General features: G+C 38.1%; 1 protein-coding gene across 2 annotated transcripts in view; it reads right to left on the bottom strand.

Annotated features, from left to right (window-relative positions):
- The window catches only part of ERC1 (ELKS/RAB6-interacting/CAST family member 1), a gene marked incomplete at its 5' end in the record, with an annotated part of 295,446 nt that overhangs the window by 104,475 nt on the left and 169,206 nt on the right, over positions 1-21,765 (bottom strand). For both annotated transcript variants that reach the window (XM_082013315.1, XM_082013316.1), the window contains one exon: positions 16,533-16,664. In XM_082013315.1, the coding sequence (XP_081869441.1) occupies positions 16,533-16,664 (132 nt within the window). The remainder of the gene's footprint in view (positions 1-16,532; positions 16,665-21,765) is intronic.

Genomic DNA, 21,765 nt, shown 5'->3' with positions numbered 1-21,765 from the left:
GTCTGTGAATTAACATAGTCTGGTCACTGGAACGTTACCATTACAATACCAAATTACAAATCTTCAACTCTTCAGTGTTTCTATTTTAGAAAACATACCACAAGGATAAAAGGATGCCTATATGTATTAAAATTAGCCCACAAAAATGCTAGGTATTAAAATGGAATATACCAATAATATGCCAAAAGTATAAAAAACTTTCTCCGTAAGTGAAGCCTAAAGAAAAACTACATAAACACTTGAAGAACAAAGGTAATGTTTCCAAATCGGGGAGAGGACTGTTTTCCCATGAAGATGTAAGTAAGGTTACTTCCCTCAAAATATCTGTTAACAATGCTTATAGGTATGCTTTGTGATTTAGCAACATAAAAGACGTTCAAAGAGTTGCTGACAGCACACAGATACAGCAGAACAATGCTCGTATCTTCAGCAAATGGGAAAAGTTCAGAATCAACATGATTGTAAATTCTAGTATAGATAATACACAGATGAAGAGTCATATTTTATTTTGCACTTGGACCAGGTTCTGTCTCAGCTAGAACTTATAACTAATCAACATACAAAACCACAATAAATGCTCATAGCTACATGTAACATACATAAACCTCTGGATATTCTTTTAATAATTTATATCCCTGCATAACAATCAACTTGTGCTCCATCCTGGAAGTGCATTACTGAAGTTATATTAAGCTCAATTTCTACTTACATGTTTTTTTACAAAGCGAGTTGGGCACATCAGTCGCTGTACCCGTGCCGGAGGATGGAAGGTATGGAACATACTACCTCTTGCTTTAATAAATCCTGTATGCCTAGGTGCAGAGCTAATGACTCAGCATAAACACGATAACAAGATTGGTTTTCATTCTCAATCAGTAATAGAGCAAGAAACATTGCAATTCCGAATTAGATTTATAAAAAAGTAGCACAGACGTTGTGCAGTGCTTACTGCAGAAAGCCTATCTACTTCCACTCAAATGTAGTTGACAACAAGCAATCTTCTTATGCCCAGCAAATTAAGAAAAAAATTAAATATGCAATTATCAAAAACTGTTAAAAATGCATAGCCAATCATTCAACTAGTAATCAACAGACCGAAGGAGAATTTTAGTGACACATAGTCCAAACTGGATAGCATGCATATAATAACCAAACTTTTCCTGCCTTATTAGCATTTAGTGTGCCAAAAAAGATTAGCCACACAGAGAAAACTCCATAAAACAAAATACAGAAATATGTCAGAAAAGAATGCAAAGAAAAACTGCACAAACAATGAATAACAAAAATACTACTAGGATGGAAACTGATACCTAGAAAGAGAAAAACAGCAACATGCTGGGGAAGTGAAGGTATACTAGTGTATCAGCTTCTACCCCTTCAGGTGGATCAGAACTAGCTACATAAACATTTTCCTTTTAACTGAGAAGAAGAGAGGCACACCAACTACAAAACCCTCTGCTTATAACAGAAAACAACCTCAAATAAACAAGACCCCAGCCAACTGCAACAATCAAAACGGCTTGCGTCAATCTGTTGGTTGCCAAGATAAAACCATCTTTGAAGCAACATCTTTTCCATAATCAGGTTTGAAACATTTCTGACATCCTTCATTCCATTCCCAGCCATCGTTTGTGATCCTAACACTGAAGGGCTGGTTGGCTTGATGCAGATCTGCAGCGTAACAACTCCACGCTGTTAAGACGACACAACGAGGCTAGAGGCCAGTATCTTGGCCAAGGCTCCTAGTGCTAGGTGGCAAGATCTAACTCTGCAGGAGTACTTTGCATTAGTGGTTACTGCAGGTACTCAATCTTGTTATCATTGCTCCATTTGGTAATTCTTTTAATTCTAAGGTTATATTCCGTATTTTTGCAGGTTAACAGAAAATTGATCTAATCACGGATTAGGAATGGTTGGAATGCAAGTGGCTTTTAAACTGTGCCAATAACATAGTTCACGGAACTGCCATTATCTTCCACCTCCTCCAGCAAGTACCATTTGCCATGCGATTCACTACAGACAAAATTCACCAGAATGCTCTATTCACAATATAAAGCTTCATTGTTCAGATTCACCAAGTTATAGATATTCCATGGGAACATTTCAATTAAACTTCTACAAAACAAAACATTTTATTTGGCAGCCTATGAATCTTAGTGCAGACCTGTCTGTATATGTCCCAGTAAGCAGTCCTGTGAGAAATGATGCAGAAATATTCACTGGAAGCAAACTGCTTGCAAAGCACGTCTAATTTAGCCTACACAAGAAACTTCATATCTACCCTTGATTTTTTTTTTCCCTGAGAGCAGCTAATTATGCAATAAAGAAAAAATATTTGCCAAGAACTCTGGTTCTTGGCACGCTGAGACATTTTCAGAGACATGCTGTTGACATTTTCAATTTAACTGCAGGTGAGCTTGCGCCCCATCAGTAATAACTAGAAAGTTTTCATTTCAGAAGTTGTAAAGAGTGCACTCTTGCTCCCCTTTTCTCTCTGCTCAAATGATAGTATATGAAGCAGAGTATACCTTTGACTATCTAGGACTTACTTGTGATTCAATTTTCTGCAGACAGGCCTGAAAGGTCTTCATGCATTCTGAGCAGCATGGATCTGCAGAGGCCTTAAATGGAGACTATTTTTTCATTGGTTTTAGTCCTTAAGTGAACTTGGCAGGTGAAAGCTTATCTTTAAGGAAGAACATGAAGCTGAATGAAGTTTCCATTAGAGGAGAGAGTTCCTGAGAGACTGAACAAACTATGTGAATGAGGGCAAATGATGTCAATTAGATCAGTATGGGATTCACAGCAACGGGAAAGGGAAATGTCAACATAGGACAAATTTTTCACATAGTACTACATCTCATTAGAAAGCGTGAAAGCAAGGTGGAGAGAAAAGGCAGTACAACAGGACAAGTTTATCTACCATGTCAATGGCAGCCTGTAAAGAAGTAGAAGAAGTGATGTAATACAAAAAAGCCCAAGCCCTTTTCAGGAGACTATCTACCATCTTAACCTCCCTGCTCCTAAAAACTCTACCTTTAGGTTCCTCTAATGCAACTGTCAATCAATGTTGCATAGACATAGAGTTACCACATTATCTCCAAGTACGTGGTGTTTCTGGTAAGCTTTTCTGGCATTGTGTAACGTGAAGCCAGGGACTTCCAAAGAGTTTGGTCAAGTTCCCCAAAAGTCAGTAAAAAGACAGTAAAATTGAGAAAAGGACTGGATATGGAAAATATTAATGAGGCTGGGGATCCTACCAACTAGGTACTAGCTCCTGGAAAGATTACTGGTGATCAGGATAGGCAAGCTCAAATTCCCAGTGGTTATGTGAGGAGAACTAATGCACTACTGAAAATTTCTGAGACACGGGAGATATTTCAGGCCAGGAAGAAGGCTGCATCAACTGATGTGGTTGGTATTGGTTGCCTTTTAAAAATCAGAGACCAAACACTCCAATACCTAAGGTCAATCCAGAGAGACAGGCTAACTAAAGCAGCCTCAGGATCCCCAAACGCTTCAGTGTGTTTAAATTACAATGTAGTGGCAGCTATCTTTTTCTTCCCATTGTGAACTTCTTCGCCAGTGACAAAGGATTACCCGAAGAGAACTTTTCTACTGCACAGAAAATTGAGAAGAGCCTCCATAGCCCACTCAGGAAGATAGTACTGGAGCTTATTTTTCTGCTTACACCTTGTCAGAGAAGCAGAGCAATTTTGGGCCATTATCCAAGCAACAAATGCATCAGGAATGCTAGTAACATGATGTAATTCACTACAGTGGTACTGTGCAAATATAAAGAGGCAAAAAAAAGAACCAAAATGCTATGGACTTGAAAAAACACTTGCAGGGGCAGAGGATCTATTCTGAAATGGTGACCCATGCAATCCACTGTTATACGCTATGTGCATATAAAGAAAGAGGAAAAAGCTAGAGAACGCCCTCCACAGACAGTGCAAAGGAAAATTTTCTAGTCCCAAGTAACACGAATGCATCCATAGTTCAAATGTATATGACTGGCTTTTCCCCACCTGTAGATTAACAATCTTTGCAGAAGAGACTGCATTTTTCCCTGTTATCCATTTTTTCATAGAATGATTTGGGTTGGAAGGGGCCTTTAAATATCACCTAGTCCAATCCTCCTGCGATGGGCAGCGATGTCTTTCACTAGGTCAGGTTGCTCAAAGCCCCATCCAACCTGACCTTGAACAGTTCTAATGATGGAGCATCCACAATTTCTCTGGGGAATCTGTTCCAGTGTCTCACTACTCTCATTGCAAAAAATTTCTTCCTTATGTGCAGTCTAAAACTATCCTCTTTCAGCTTAAAACTGTTTTCCCTTGTCCTGTCACCACAGACTTTGGTAAAAAGTCACTCTCCATCTTTCTTATAAGCCCCTTTTATACGTCGAAAGGCCGCAATAAGGTTTCCCCAGAGCCTTCTCTTCAAGCTGAACAACCCCAACTCTCTTACCCTTTCTTCAAAGGAGAGATGTTCCAGCTCTCTGACCATTTTTGTGGCCCTCCTCTGGCCCTGATCTAACATGCCCCTGTCTTTCTTGTGCTGAGGGCTCCAGACCTGTATCCAGGACTCCAGGTGGGGTCCCATGAGAGCGGAGTAGAGGAGCAAAATCACCTCCCTCAACCTGCCGGCCACACTTCTTTTTATGCGGCCCAGGATACGATTGGCCTTCTGGGCTGCAAGCACATATTGCCAGCTCACGTCCAGTTTTTCATCCATCTGTATCCCTAAGTTCTTCTCCACAGGGCTGCTCTCAATCCATTCATCCCCCAGTCTGTGTTTAGTATCGGGGATTGCCTCAAACCAGGTGCAGGAACTTGCACTTGGGCATGTTGAACTTCATCAGGTTTTTCACTGATTCAGCTAAAGTTTCAGTCATCCAGATGGTCCAAGGTATCTGTTAGTCTTGTTACTTTTCCTTCCTCATTCTTTTTTTCTTGTGATCAAGTCCTTCGATGTGCAAAGGACTGCATACCAGTCCATAATTAAAGGTTTCAAAGGACGTGACAAAGGGACTTGACTATTACACTAAGAACTCTATGCCTAAACTGGAGATACAGTACTTTAGATGCAGCAATACATGGGAAACTTATAATGTTTAATTACATGCCTGAAAACAGACACATTTTTATGCCTCCAATTTAAGGAAGGAATTTTTCTTTCAGTATACATACAGACACAGTGGGCTATGGCATAGCTGCTTATATTCATTATTGTGTCTCACAAGTTCCAGGCAGAACACAAAATGATGAAATTTTAGAGGAGAGAGATACAAATACCAACATGAACAATTAATTTTCTATGAGTATTGTATAAATCAATCACTAGAGATCTTATTTGCAAAACCACCTCAGCAGGCTAACTTGTATATTTAAAATTATTTGCTTTCTGAACATAGACCTTTCTTGTATAAACAAGAAATTAGCATTGCAAGACAAAATGTACTAGAAATCTGTACTTTTGCCCACAATGAATTAGGCCAGCAAAACAAAAAGTCTTGCAATTACAAGTCAGTAGTAAGAACAGTACAAGGACCAAAAAAAAAAAAAATTGATGTTTCTCATAAACTGCAACTCTCTCTCAGAGGATTCTCTCCTCCTTTTTTACAGTTCTCAAGTTTTTAAACAATTTTTCATTTCACTCTGTACACTACTGAAATGATAAAGGGACTGCAAATTTCTGCACTCTCTTTTACATAGTTGAACTGATCAGACTGCAGGACAGAGGGAAGGGAAAGAAACAGACATGAAAAGAAGGACAAAGACAAGAGTTCTGGCTCCATGCAAACTTGTTTGGATCCCAGAAAATTTTCCCAGAACAGATGTTAAGACATGGAAAAAGCACAGGCTAGACTTGGGACTTAAGTATGTAATTTAACTGCCTCAAGTAACATATCACAGGGAGAAAGCATTGAGTCTGACATAACTTGGATCGCCAGCAGGACCAGATGGTTTGCTTAAATCACAAGCTAATAAACCTTTACACAAAGTAAGAGGGAAATGAATTATGGTTTCATCAGAGCCCCATTTTCGTTAAAGCAGTAGGGTGGCTTTAGGTACTCTTAAAGACTGTATCCAAGACACTTAACTAAATTCTTGGCTATTCTGAATTAAGGGAACAACTTTCAAATTCTTTTAGATATTGGGAAAGCTGTTAGACATAGCTTGTTGAGAGCTAAAAATATCAGAGGAAAATGAGAGAAATAAGTAAGCAGTAACAAGAACCCCCTCCCAGTCAAAATGTAATTTCTGGTTTAGAAGATAAGGAGAGCCTTCAACTAAGAGAACGGTTGAAAGCTCTGTCACACTGACAGCAGGAGGGTATAAAGCAGAATGGCTCTGCCCCCCACACAGGCTGGAGCTCTGGCTCCAATTCAAGCCCCTCTTATTCACCACCAGTGCATGAGTATGCACACGCCTGTAGGTGGACAGAGGAACGCATCATGGCTTCTGGCTTCTCTACTATGACAACGCGACCACCGCTAATCCTTCTGAAGCAGATACATAAGGGGTTAAGATCCTTTACCTTCATTTTTATTCTGTAATTGTAGGCATTATAAAGATACACTAAGGTGAACAGATGTTCACCTAAAGAGAATGTTCTTCCCTGCACTATACACATCACCCTATATAAACTGCGTCACTTGTTCTGTGTCATAACTGTTGATGAACATTGGCATAAGATCCTATGCAGACAAGTGAAAAACTCTTTTTCTTTTTTTTCTTCACAAGTTGGATTCCTTCGTTGAAGATCCTATCTAAAGACACTCAGAAATAAAGACAGCAGAATATTGTGCAACAATTAAGATGTTTCTATACACCACATTTACTTCCACCTCAGAGAGGATGCCAGATTTACAGCACCCCTTTTGCCAAGGTCAACTCCATATAGTATTGGAGGACTGTGGCAGACTGTGCACCCAGAGAATCACAGAATCACTAGGTTGGAAAGGACCTTCAAGACCATCAAGTCCAACCATTAATCCAGCGCCACCATGTCCCCTAAACCATGTCCTGAAGTGCCACATCCACTGGAGATGGATCAGACTTCGGCCACAACAATCCCATGCAATGCATGGGGGAAGGGGAGTTCTGTTTTGTTCACAACAAAGCTGGGAGTTTATGTCAAAGCTGTGAAAATGGCTGGCGAATTTTCAGTTCTCCAAAGAAAAGGCAGGATCTTCTGATCATGTGTAATATACAGCTGCAATTTTTAGGGATGAACTTTGTGTTTCTTTACATTAGTGTGCTGCTTTCTTAAGTCTTCGTGCCTTTGTTTTTTAGGTTCTTAGGATTATGCACATTCAGCATCCCTGATAAAATACAGTGGTTTAGTGGCTTAACAGAACTGGTGCCACTGTCCCACGCTTATATTATTAATTGGGAAAAAGGAGAGGAGAAAGATAGAGAACAAAAGACTGGTCTGAAAAGCTGCAGGACACTGTAGTTGAATGCAAATTTTCTATCACTGTGAAAGTGAGACACTTAGACAGCTGCTGTCTCCTGTGTCAGTGAGTTGGTCTCTCAATGAAAAACTTCATTATAAAAAAAAGCATCTGATAATGAAGAAGAGTTAAAGATCTGTATTGCTCCTGATGTCTCCACTGATGGCTTTAGGCAGTGAAAAGTGCTAATATTAGACTGATCAGATATTTGACATTACCATGTTACTCCTGCAGAACCCACAGAAATAGGAATGCAAGATTCTCTGTCAAGGAGTATGTTACTTGGGTATCAGTCAAGAGTGCTTTTTGCTCATACTCTGAGAGGACTGAGCTCTTGTATGAAGGAGGAGGAATCAAAATCCACAGATGTTTGGAAAAGAGAAAACTCCTGAGCCACCAGACTTCAGGACTGAATAAGTCACAGCTGTGTCCTGTTAGGATGTTTGGAGGTAGCTTTGACAGTTGTATCTCCTAAATGAGGGCCATAAGCCATATAAATAAGCAACAGCCTACTGCTGGGACAAGAGCTCTTGAGAAGGATGCAGTGACTGTCTCTGCTTAACACGTGCAAAATATTTTTTGTATTATATATTTTGTCAGACCTGGAAAAAATAAGTGGAAAACTGAATTCTGATTTCTGTTGAGGACAAAAAGCTGTTGCAGTCTCTGGTATCTGAAGACTATAACAAGTTACAATTTTAGTTCTGCATTTCCCTCAAGTGAAACCATTATCCAATGAAGTATTTGCATTATGCTTTTTTAACCCTTGCAACCATACCAAAGGAAGCTGTCTTGTTTTATTTTACGTGGATGTGCAGTCTTAGGAAACGGTCTTGTGTTTATCTTCTGTGGCTAACAATGAATCTTTCCAGCCCCTTGGGAACACAGCAGCAATCACTACTTCAAGGGATAACAAACAATTTAAGGGATAACAACCTTGCAAAAACCCTAGATTGTGATCACCATTTAAGAATCTCTACAGAGGCAGAGATTAGAATTTAGCACATTCTGCACAGTTTTGCACATGCTCATTTAGCACGATTTGTTACATCCAAACAAAAACTCTAGAACTATAGTAAATTCATGATACATTTACATGATATAGTAAATACATGATAGGCACGACTCTAAGCATGGACATCTTCAAAATAACTTGACTTTTCTCGGGGTTACCTACTCTGTGATTGCTGCTAAGGTACCAGTAGCAATTGGGCCAAAGGAAGCCTTTCAGCTCAGATGAATGGCCCAAGGATTTCAGCAGTTTTTCTACAAGCCTTCTGTAGATCATGCTGATTTCCATTTTGCTGCATTACAGACAGTTTCAGGTTAACCAGGATATGCCACCATGGCAGACAGTTTAGACATGAGTGAATAATATTCAGAGTAAATACTTAATGCTATGCTACATAGCATAGCATAGATTGTCAATTTATATAGCATTGACTGATTCTCCAAAGAGCAAAATTCTGGGATGATGTAGTAACTCACTACAAGTAGGAAAAAATCATATGCTAATTCCACATACAACTTCAACACTCTTTTCCCAAAAGACTTTAATGACCATGACCATAAATACATGACAGCACAGTTATTATGTGAAGGCACATGCATTGCCACATAAGGGTTGAACGTGTGGCTAACTGAAGAAGTGCAGTCTCATTGGCAAGCTCAGGAAAGTTTCCACCTCTGTGAACTTGTGGAAGTAAATCTTTAGCATTGTAGCTAACAGAAAGCAAATAACAGAAACTAGCCACAATAACCAAAAAGTAATCGCACTGTACTGAGCCAACTCGACTCAGGCTGAAATTCAGTGAAGGGTTTGAAGGAATCTGATGGTAAACAGCAGTATAGAAAAGTCTGGTAGCTTTTGTCTGAGTAGGAAATGTTTCAAAAAAGAGAGACATCCTCAATTTAATAAGCCTGAAAACTGTCACTCTTCTGTGTTTTTCCATATAGGAGGATGGTCCGGAAAGGAACACAATTTATTTTCTTGTACTTCATGGATTTGGGGGAAAAATCAATTATGTCAGAAAAAGAATATATATTTTTAAATTTATGAATCTAATGTACAAGTCTAACAAACTTTTCTAATGCTTTAATGTACATATTATTGTATCACACTTTCATCTACGATCACAGTTAAAGAACACAGCTGGAAAATGGAAAAGAAATTCCAAATGAAAAAAGCACAAGACTTGCTTTAATCAAATATTAACACAAGTATTTGGTTGGGCCTTACAATTCCAAGCAAGCATTAATGTAACCAAATCTACATGACTTTATCCTTCAAACTAGACTTGAAGGCAACGCAAGACTTTGATTTTCTCTTGAGCCACAACAAATAGAATACTATATAGAGATAGATACTTGATAAAATAATATAACAGGTAGAGAGATGCCAAGATAGAGCTCTAAGATATCTCAATATAAAAGCCACAATGTGAAATCAGTATTTATCTATTAAACAATAAAAAGGGATACAAATCCAGACAAGATGATTTTAAAATCAGGGTTTGCACCAAATTTCTATATAACAGTCTCCATCAGTATTTCTCATTTAATTAAATGAAGAGGTGACTTATATGGAGAAATGCTCCAAAATGTGTATTTTGAACAGAGGTTAATTAGCATTTCAGTTATCCCAGTTCTCCTAAAAGTCATCAGATTTTGCCCACTTTGCAACCTTAAAGGAGTGCAACAAATTAAAGAGAAGATTTAGAAGTTTTTTCCTCCCCCTATAATGTTAGAAACAGAACTCTGTCCCCAAGTCTTTGGCCACAATTTTCTATTAATCTTTTTTTTTTTTACTATTCATTCTTCTTTACTAGAGGCAAAAAAAAAGAATCCTCCAAGCCCACAGGTAGGCACAGCTGAACATATCTAAGACAGAAAAGAATAAAAATTCCACTCTGTTACACCTCTTAAAAGGTACACTGCTGAATACAGAAGGAAATAAATGTTATCCCTGACATCTTGAATCACCCTTCCCATGTAAGGAGTGTCACTCAATACGAATCTGGGTACTTTCAAAGGAAGAGGCTATGTAATTCATTTAAATATCTGGGGAGAAGAAGTAACTTTAGGGAGAAATGGTTCTTATAAAAAAGACTGCAAACATATTAATTGACAAGGACACAGTGCACAGTCAACCTTACCTAACAAAAATGCTTTCTCTAACCAAAGGAAAAGAATCAGACAAAAGAATGAAAAAAAAAAATTCTCACGAAAAACAATGGCAAGACTCTACTTCAGGCTGACAACTGAGTTAAAAAGTGATTAAAACAATTTATATCAGTAAAAGAAATTAAAATACAAGTTTTTTTAAACTTCTCATTAGGAAGTACAGCAGAAGAGACAAACAACATTCATTAAAAGCGAACTGTCCAGCATCTGTTACAGAGCAGTCAAAATCTGACATTTCTACAGTGCTCAGAAAACATCTCTAGGTAAGTGGCTCACGAGAAATTCCACTTTAAATTTTCCATTTACAGGGACCTGTAGGAAGTAACTTAATCTGTGAGAAGTTGTACTGTGAGATAATTCCAACACTCAACATATTTTAGAAAATATTTTAGATCTATTTCAGTAACAGAATGCTCAGCAAAAAGTGTATGTGTTTTAATTTATTTTGCATTTTTAGAAGATACTTGATAGGATAGGGTCCAGTATATAACAATTCTGTTGCAAATGTACTTACTATTCTTACAAGAAAAGGTAATCCAAGTAATATATGTTAGAAAGTTAAAACAGGACCAGAATGGTGGTATGATAGAAGTGCAAATGAGAGGTACCATTCAAAACTTGGCTAGAATTTCTGTATAGTAACTTACGGGTAAGAGAAAAGGCTCTTGGAGACTGTACTCCATATTCAAACCTGTTCTGACCTTGTAGTCAGCAGATTCCCTACCTTACAGCAGGGGAATCCTGGTGAACAGGAGATGGGGAAAAAGGAGAGAACTGTGAAGGAGGCTCTAGTTGAGTTATTAACTGATTTCATATTTATTTTTCCTTAACAAAGAGGTATGAATTTTGAAGTAGGCACATATGATAGAGAATTTCAGGAGTGTTGTTATCAACGTATTTTACATGTAATATGGGCCTGCAAGAATATGAAATCCTGCTGAAATAACTTATAAAGATAGTGGCAGGAAGGAATTAGCATAAGAAAATACATTTAAACAACACATTACTATTACAATATTCAGTTTGTGTTTTTTTTCCTCAAAAAGCAAAGCATAGAAACCCACCATGTGCAGGATAAAAAGATACAGTGTATGAACATGGATATAGCTATTTATAGGTCTACATATGTGACCTCATTTAAATTTTCCCACTGAGAACCGTAAGTTCAAAAAAACTTGATGGAAGGTGTCAAGATCAGACTGATAACTGAGAAATTTTAGTTTAAGCAACTACTTAAGGAAGGAAGGAATGAACAGGTAATGGCCAGTGTTTCATGTGTTTATTTGCCATAACATTTTAGGGTAAGGAATTCGATGTTAGCTGATATTATATAAAGTGAGAGTGCATTTAAGCAGGAGTTGGCATTCATGAGAGAGCAGAGCTACACTACTATCAGCAGAAATACTATTTAAAATTCTAACCTACTGTTTTTCAGATTTGAAGGAAATAAGATAGAGAAACATATGTTGTGGTCAGGCAGTGCACCATCTCACTCATAGAAATAGCAGCCTGCTGCAAAGGCCACAATAACAGCTTCTCGTAAAAATATTTTTAGTAATAATACTAAGCAATTCCTGCCTTCATTTGTCGGTCCTCCCCCCACAGTTCAATGCCTCCTCAGATGTGCCTCAAGTTCTGCATGGGGATCCTTGAACCAGATCAGCCAAAAAATTCCTTCAAAAAAGAAGATAATTCTTATAACGAATTAGGTCACTGCTCCATTTCATAACATGGCCCCAGAAAGACCCAGGCTGGGAAAACTGAAGGGACATGCACTGAAGTATGGGGATGAAAGTGAGCAAGGAGTGGGAGGGTGTAAGTATCTTAGGTCAGTATGCATTTGTGAGCTATGCCCTCCAATAACGAAGGCTCAAATTGCAAGTTATACCAGTTTCCTGCTCCCTGCGCCAAGGACCTGACCCTACTTATTCTTGACTGACGCTGAATCACAGACCCTGAACTTCTGTTTCACTTTGTTCCACAAAAAGGGCCTTATTCTTTCATGAAGACTGAAACACATTTCCAGCATTGTTCTGGGAACGGTGCTGGCTATGACTAAGTTGATATATAAGGTAACCTCCTGCCTCCCGCTGCAGGAGAAGGGATGGTAAGATGCAGCAGGACATTGAAATAAAGATTGTGAGCAAGACAGGGCCTTGTGTCAAGCATGTCCAGTTTTTCCTATGGAAGTAAACAACCACTGTATTTTTGAGCAAGGAAAAACTTTTTTTTTTTTTAAGGAATGTAACAATAGCTTTACTAAAGCAAACTCAAATTTGGTTAATTCAAAAAAAGTGCCTGGATCCACATTTGTTTTTGCCATTTCTAACAGAAAGAACTTTATAATAAAATGTTTATCTCAGAAATCCTACCTTCAGCCTTATGGAGTGTACTTAAAAAGAAGTCTCCATACACCTTCTGACCTTCAACACAGAGGGCTGAACTAGTGGGATCAACCATAGTTGCACATAACCCCACAGCTGTAAGGAATTTACAGGGATATTTACATACAGAATTCAGCAGGTGCACCAACAAAACCAGGTGAATATGTTAGAAGGAACGAACTTGGAGAACTTTAAAGTCTTTATATCTAGGTAAGACTTCCTCAGCTGCTTTCTGCATGGCAGGTTTTCTGTTATACAGAACAATAAGGTTAAAAAACCTATGCCCAATCCAATGGGTGCACTGCTCCCAGCAGGAGACGCCTGACTATTTTTGTGATAGATGAAAGAACGAACAGGTCTAAGGTCCTGAAATAAACAGAAAGCTTTAGTCAGCTGGAGACATCTTGCCATATAGAGATTGTGTATTAACACAGTTAATACACACTGCCAGGATATTTTCAAACACTGGATTACAGAGAGCAAGATTTTAGTTTGAAACGGTTATTTGAGAACCGTGAAATCCTGAGTAGCTTCACGGACACTGTAATTCAAATCTGAAGCCTGTAAAATAGTAGGAAACCATACATCATGAGATGATGGAGGGTAGGATTACACCACACAGGGCTACAAAACCAACAATACGTATTGGGGCAGAGGTACACACAAATGAGATGTCCTCGTACCTTGAACCACTTAAAGCCAAAATGGTTGACCTCATGCACTGATTCATTAAACAGCTTCAGACAGGCAGTGTGGCAGAACAGTAGAAAACAAGATAAACAGAAGAGAGGGAAGAAAAAGCATGCAAATTATAATCAGTTTGGACAACATTAACATTTTAAAATCACACATACTTGGTCTAAGAATGATCTTATCCTATTATTGCTTGTAAGAATCAAATGATTTGCCATTAATATAATATAGAAAACAGAGCCTTGCATTTTAAAACTCTAAAGCTATCTACATTTCACAGTTCTACAGAGAACCTCCCTAGGACATAATAAAACAAAGAGGGCATTCTTTTAACGTAATTGAAGCAATATGACATGAAAAACATTTGAATGAAAGTCTCCTCCTCACCTTGGAAAAATAGCTACTTGCCATCACTCTATTACTTGACTGCATTTAATTGATACCAAAACAAAATCTTACAGGGCACAGCAGCTCTCCCAGTGCTGACTGGAATAAGATACTCCAGTTGCTTTTCTTTCATGCCATCCTTTTGGTCATATTTTAAAAACTATAATTGGTCAGAGCCAGCAGTTTAGTTCTGCTGGAGTAAGACACTGCTGTCAATCAGTGACAGGATAGAGGTTGACTTTTCCCTCTTTAGATCCTGCTGCTTTCAATCCATTCTTCTTTCTTCTCTTCACTTCTGTACACACCATTGCATCTAAATTAATTTCTTTTTCACAATGCTCTTGCCCACCATATTCCACCAACATTTTCCCACAAATCTTAATCCTCTTGGCTCTCTTCCTCTCCTCTCGATCTCTCTCACTGATCCTTATGGCTTTTTGACCCTCAGGCTGCACACTTCCCTGCCTTGTCTCATCTTTCAGGTTGTACACTCAATTCCAACTCTCTGTTCACCAGCTATTTCTCTTTTTCACCAAGCCCTGACCATCTGATCTCATTGATGTGCCTCCCATCAGGCTTTGTTGGTGAATTCTTTTGAAAAGCCTCCTTACTGCCAAACCTGAAATTTGTGCATATTCCCAAAGTGCTATTCTCTTTCCACGTTTTTCTTTTAGGATGCTTCATGTATAAATAAAACTTCACTTCCATGACAATAGTCCCCTGTCTGTTACACCCACCCAGACTTATCTCTTCTCCACTCCAGAATAAACCTGCTGCGAACACGTCACAGTGGTCAGATTCTCTCTGAGGAGCTCATGCTCAACAGGCTAAAAAGGTGTCCTCCTTTCCATCCTGTGACTGAAATCTTACTCAATACTTCATTTCTTTTCATCTAGGACAGAACTTCTATATTTTCATTAATCTTGATAGTATCTTTGACTCAAACCTCCTTTAAAAGGTTATTTTTAAAAACGTGTAAAATTTGTAAGTGTTCATCTTTGTGCTTACTTCCCTAACTTCAGATACATCTAACCCCTACAAAATGAACACACTTTACCTTCTTCAAAACATTCCCTCAAAAACTTCCCTAAGCCTTATGCATCTTGCTCTGCATTTCGAGCACAGATATCACAAAAGGGTAAGTTCTACGGGCTTCTAGATGCTCAAAGAATATAAATATGCTCACTTTGTCTTGTAACAAAGAAATTAAAACATTATGACATCCTAGACATCAAATCACATACTATTTTGTTTACTTTTGTGTCTCAGCATAGAACCTGCTTCTTTGTGAGATACTTATTTTCCTTTCAAGGAGATGTGATTTTTGATGTGGTTTTCACTACTTAGTTAGCGTTTCTATTTCATGCAAATTTTTTTAAAGGCTACAAGAAGTTTGGAAAGAAGGTGTTCTTGAAAGGGAAGTCTGTAACATTGTCTATGATCTTAGGGTACAGCAACCAGAATTATCCTCAATACGTCTATCAGCAAACAGCTGAGCTTGACTCTAGCTTAAAGAGAAATAGTTGCTTTCTTCCTGAAAACTTGGATTATTACTAAGATATTTATATTTTCTTTTTAAAGTATGTGATATAAGAATACACATTGGAAAAAATCTCTTAAAACATTTTAAAGTGCTGTTAGTGAGAACTTTTTTTATTTGAATAACAAAGAGAAAGAGATCACGCCATTGCAATGCAACTGGCCAAATGCTCTTGTTTGCTAATTACGGTCAAGTAAGGAACAGCGAAAAGCACTGAAGAGGCTCTCAAAAAGCACAGTAAGAATGCCAGGTTCAGCTCCTGCTTCAAAAGCTTTATCAAAACCTCATGGAATTTTATTCACTACTTACGGTAACTTTTCTTGATGATTACTTACATGAGTTAAAATCAGGCACATACATGATTCTTCAGAGTATCTCGTCAGTGGTGCAGAATCAATTAATGCATAGAAGTTTACACTTGCGGCTTCAACACACAAGTACATACTTTCTGTGTGTATGCTTAGCTCAAGCCAAGGGATTTGTCTCTTTATCCAGTTGCAATGAGACCATGGTCCATAAACACAACTATGCTAACAAAAATCATTGTCTTCAAATACATTCAATGAACACAGCGAACCTAAGTATGCTTACACATAGGAAGATAGCGTTGACAGGCAAGACAGATCAGAAGAGCTACTACTTAAAATAATATTTTAAAGCTCAGGATACCTTATATTTCTTTTTGAGAAAATCTTACCTATGAAATACAACTTATCACAAAGGCTTTGCAGACTTTATGAATTCTGTTACCTAATGTTGGAACAGACATACAAGATCATCAAACAAAACCAGCTGTTTCACAGTAAAGCAAGGAAAATAATACTTTACTGTCTGGTTACTTTCCTAAGAGGACTACCAGTGACTTTATAAGGTTGCAGACCTGTTTCTCAGCATTGATCCTGGCTGACTCTTCTTGTGCTAGCACCATTTCCCGCTCTGCAGTTATCTGAACACTTTCTCTGAGTGCCTCTTCCAATTCTTCAATCCGATCATCCTTTTTACGTAGATTATCCTGGAAAATGATGGGAGACTAGGTGAAGATTACTTGTTTGGAACTACAGCCTTTTAATCAACCAAGTTTTACGTCAACCAAAATGTGTTCCTCCCTCCCAAGGCGCAACTGCAGCCAAATTATCTTCACACAAAGGAAAGAAAGATGAAGCGATGCAAGAGTAGGAGGAAGATGACAGTAAAGAGAAGGAGAAAGCTAGCAAAGCAGGATCTCAAAGCAAGAGTGCTTGCCCTCCATGTTGGACATACCACAGTCTTGTCAGATTATACAGCATAGATAAGCAAGGGTTGCTGGTAAATAAAGATTAGTAAGCAGTTCCAAAGAAGCATAGAAGCCAGAATTGGTGGGAAGGTAGCAGGCATTCAGCACTGCCCATTTGCTCACACATTCACCAGCAGGAGTGGTAAGAAGGGAAACATAACGCTGCAGTTTGGAATTTGCCATTTCCAGGATAAGGGGGAGAAAAAAGCAAACATTAACCCAAAAGAGTTTTCAATTGTTCAGATTAAGTCTTTAAGGAAGTTTTTCATCAAAAACTCTCCAGGAATTATGAAAGGTTCATCCGGGCTGTCTGAATCTCAGACATTCAAGTATCAAGACTCCCTTAAAATTTATTATTTGATTAAGAGCATTTTCACAGTTTCAAGTTCAGATGTCCCACATAGGACATAGGTCAAAGATCATTGAAGAAAAACATATCGCTCCTCAGAAAATATACTGTTTTTTTGGTTTATACAAACAGTATAACTTAGAAAAATGAAAAACAAAATTAATGGTATTGTTATTTGTAAAGAAGACCCTCCTTACTTGAATATTGCTAGGAAAATAAATGTATATCTCCTGCTTCTGCTGTAGCAGCTTGGACAAAAGACTGCAAAGCAGGCTGTCCTGACAGGTATATACGAATGTCTTGGACCATGGCTGCTTAACAAATCCATCAGAAGTGACCAGCTTGATGGAAGATTTCTGTATTTCTTGTCTTGCAGATGGGTTTAGATCATAGGGTTCAGATGAGATCTTAACGCACATTCAAGTCACCACAGGGGCTTTTTAGCCGCCTCAGCAGCAGTGGATGAATCAAAAATGTTTCACTTTGTTTTTTCCATTTTGCTTTTTGTCAGATTTACCCCTTTATCTTCTGTCCTTTTGTATTTAGGACTGTAATTTTCCACTGTTTCTCTGAAAGTGTTTCACACCATATAAAGAATAAGGAAAAAGATGACTGACTTGGAAAAAAATTTGACCTTGCAACCTCCATAATGCAAAAATTATTCATTGGAGTTTAAAGAATGAACCTGAATTATTCCTTAATTCCTGCTTTCTAGGACTTGGGATACATCACCAAGGATACTTATTGTATGAACACCATTTCTGGAAGTCTCAAAACTGCCACTTTCAATGAGAGTGTTCCAGCAGAGGTGCAAAGCTTTGTATCAGACCAGTGCAAGACCTCTGGCACCACTGCCCTTCTGTAGAGAAAGGCTCGTATTCAACCGCTAGCACAGGCAACAGTATTAGGCTTTGCAGGTAGAGGAGCTTTCTGCTGATGGTTACTTTCCAAAGTGGATTCACAGGGCAAGCAATTGCTGATTTCTAAAGAAACAAAATGGAGATCTTAATTTCAAAAATAAGAGTTGCAGAACACATTTTCATACTTTTTGAATCTTTCTGAAACACTGATAATATCTTCCAAATCTAACTTTTTTGGTTATGAATAACCTAACCAAAGACTCATCAAAAAGATGAATAACAAGTTTACAAAAAACTTGGTACAGAATGTTAACCGTGCCAGACATGAAAAATATTTACTTGCCTATCTGCATTACACAATAAATATCAACTGTACTTCTTGATATATTCATGATGGATAGCCAAAGAACTGTGGAAGTGTGGCTCTCCATTTCAAAGAACAGAAGTGGGAACAGTTCATTTGAACAGCTGCATGTAAAATGGAAAATTCTTTAAAATAAGAATGCAGAATAAAACAGTCTGACAGATAAGGTTTGTCCTCTCTTCATCCCAGGCAAACATTTAAGAGGTGACTTTGACACTGTATTAACCTTGACAGCAGTGCTCTATTCAGGCAGGTGAACTCTTGAGGGACAGGAGGAAGAGCCACTGACGGTACCAAAACAGTGCCACATTACCTGTACTTGAAAAGTGTGCATTCATATATAATTACTTTTCCAAAATAATATGCAGACTTTTACATATATGCTAGAGGATTACAAGTTAAAAAAAAAATCCAGTGTTGATTTACAAACAACTGCCTAGAAATTATGATCTTTTAACCTTAGTCTCATATTAATAATCCATCCAGCAAGGAGAGATTAGTTACAAGTCTTCACTTTCTGTCTCAGACAAACCTAGTTAAAAGATGTGCAAGTTTACTCTTGTAGCAGTGTCACAATGTGTGCAACCACCTTACAAAAGCACAGGGATGCCTGGCAGGAGTAGCTGATTGTTGCTTAGCCAGATGGCACCTCCCTCTGTTCGTGCAGAAAAGTCTCAAGACACTTTTAAATAAATATGTTGTTTCTAGCTCTTTGATTAATGACTAATTGATTAGCACTTGAATTGTTATTTTTTAAAATACGAGCTGTTCTTTCAGTCAAAACATACTGATAGAGAAAAAGTAAGTAAAAGCAAAACAGCATTTGCCTTTTAAGCATTTGCCAGCATGTTTTCCTAATCGTTTTGCTCTAACTTCTGAAACATGAGAGGCTTGCGCTGACCTTCAACCTGTGCTGCTGCTGCTTTCCTCTTTTTAGTTACATGAAGTATTCTATCTTTATTGTGATAAGCATTAAACTCTGGAGAAAAACTTCTGTTAAGTATAACTACTGTTACAACTTTTCTCCTGCAGTGACTGATCATCTGAAGCAGTGGAGTAAAGTACAACCTGAATTGCTTCATGTATACATTAGAACATGACACTGAGGGCAAATTTATCTTCCTATATTTTGATAAAATTGCACAATGTTGAACAATGTCAGTCTCCTTTCGTCAAGCTAATACAGATGACTACTCAGAAAGAAAAAAAAAAAAATATTACTTACCTGTACAGTAACCGGGTCCTTCAAGACGTATTACCTACCCAAATATCTCCGTGACCCTCCCTCCCTTTCCTCCCGAGTCCCATATGCATGAGATGCCATGGCAGAGATGGAATTAAACTGGGATAGAGGAGATAGCTCTGTCTTTATGCTCACTGGTGGCAGCAGAAAGAAAATGAAAAACCCATTCGACACTGTACAAGTGCCAAGAGTTCAGGCACAATAAAAATTTTTGCTACGCATACTATGATCCTGTAGCTGATTTGTATGCAAAACTCATTCCAATACATGTCTGAAAACCTGAGAGGAAAAGGAGGTGTGACTGAGGCACATTTCTGGGCTCTTTCTTTCACTTCAGAAGGAAGCGGTAGGGTGTCCGAGTGACGCATGTTAAAAGGATGTATCAATTTAATCTATCCTGCATTCATGTGATGTGTAATCTGCCATAAAGTACATGAAATAGGATATATGTTTTCACTGAGGCATTTAGGTTCGATTAAATCTGAGGTACCCTGGCAAACTCCTTCATAACTGTGTCTTGAACTAGACTCACAAAGGCCTTTATGGCCCAATTTCACTTTTTGAATTGGAATTAAGGTGGATTTATCTAGTTAACTCTTGGAAATTAGTTAACAGTTTGAGAAGGCAATGAAATGCTTCTTCTAGATGTTAAAAATATTTCTAGGACTAGCCAATCGCCTAGGCAGGGAAAGAGCATTTTCATATAATCCTGTAATTAATGCAATAGCACAACTTTCCTGTGTGCTTTCATAGACCAGAAGGGAAGAACACAGTACTGGAAATGTTTTGAACGAGCAATCAATTATTTCTTAAACAGTGAAATCATTACATCATTACAAAAACTTATTCCTGTGAACTGTTGCTCTTTCTTATCACGTATTTCTTCAAGAAGCCATAACCTAGATAAAGAATGTAATGATAATGTTCTCAGTCCGTTCCAGATTGAATAAAGCTCTCCATATAAAGAAAAATCCTCCTTTGTGAACTGACATTCCACTAGATAAGTGGAACCTGGGAACTCAGGATTGTCAGCTGCTTCAGGCACTACTTAAAGCTTCCTTCTGGATACAAACAGTTATTTCGTTATTGATACAACAGATTCTTCACCAACATTTGGAGGTAGCCCATACACAAATGTTAAGATTTTTTCACAGTTAAAAAATATAAGGGCCTGATTAACTGCAACTCTAAAGTGTGTGCTGGTCGATTAATATGAAAAATTGAAATCTTACTAAGTTTTTCCCATAAAGTTCCCTGGCTTGGTGTCTTCCACCATGACCAGTACCAAATGTGAAGAGGAAAAATTGGTTCTACTGTAGTCAGCCAATTACTGAGGACTTCTGGTTTGCCATCTCGGGTGTCTACCAAAAGATGCCAAAAGACTCTCACTAAATTATGAAAGGTGGGTTTCTGTTGGTTGAACTACTGCACTGCTGAACCCAGAAAGAAAGATACTATACCAAAATCAGAAGGCTATTCTTCTGAAGAACACAGTTGATGAAAATAAATCAATTTGTTCATCAGCCTCTGCTTTTCTCTGAAAAATACTTGTAAAAACTTGCAGACCTTTTTAAGAAGGTCCTGAAACTGTAAGGGAATATACAATGTGGTGGCAGCAAAAGGTGGTGTTACAGTTTCATTTGATTTCAGAAGCAAACAATCATAGGGCCTTAAAGCTCAGGTGAGCACAGTGGGTCTCCTTCATTTGGTTCCACATACTGATCAACCACTTGAAGAAGTCTCTGAACAAGAAAAGCATGCAAAATTATCACCCATAAATGGAGAAATACCTCTTACACTGATGAGGCAATACTTTGACTTAACGGGTTTTCAAGAATACACATTGGGTAAATGCTGAAGGCCAGAATACCATGGTACATAACCTGAATGGTAGTTGCAACAGGATCGATCTCAAAAAGAGTGTTTGGGGTCCCTGTGCAACTCATTCAAAGCAGGAGATGTCCATGGTGAATGATTTCTCTCTCTGTATTCATTAGCATTTCCTGAAGAAGATGGCAAAAAAA

The sequence above is a fragment of the Phaethon aethereus genome (assembly GCF_964289735.1).
Source record: "Phaethon aethereus genome assembly, chromosome: 1".
NCBI lineage: Eukaryota > Metazoa > Chordata > Aves > Phaethontiformes > Phaethontidae > Phaethon > Phaethon aethereus.
Note: the sequence above shows the minus strand (reverse complement) of the source record. Positions and strands in the feature narration are given on the sequence as shown.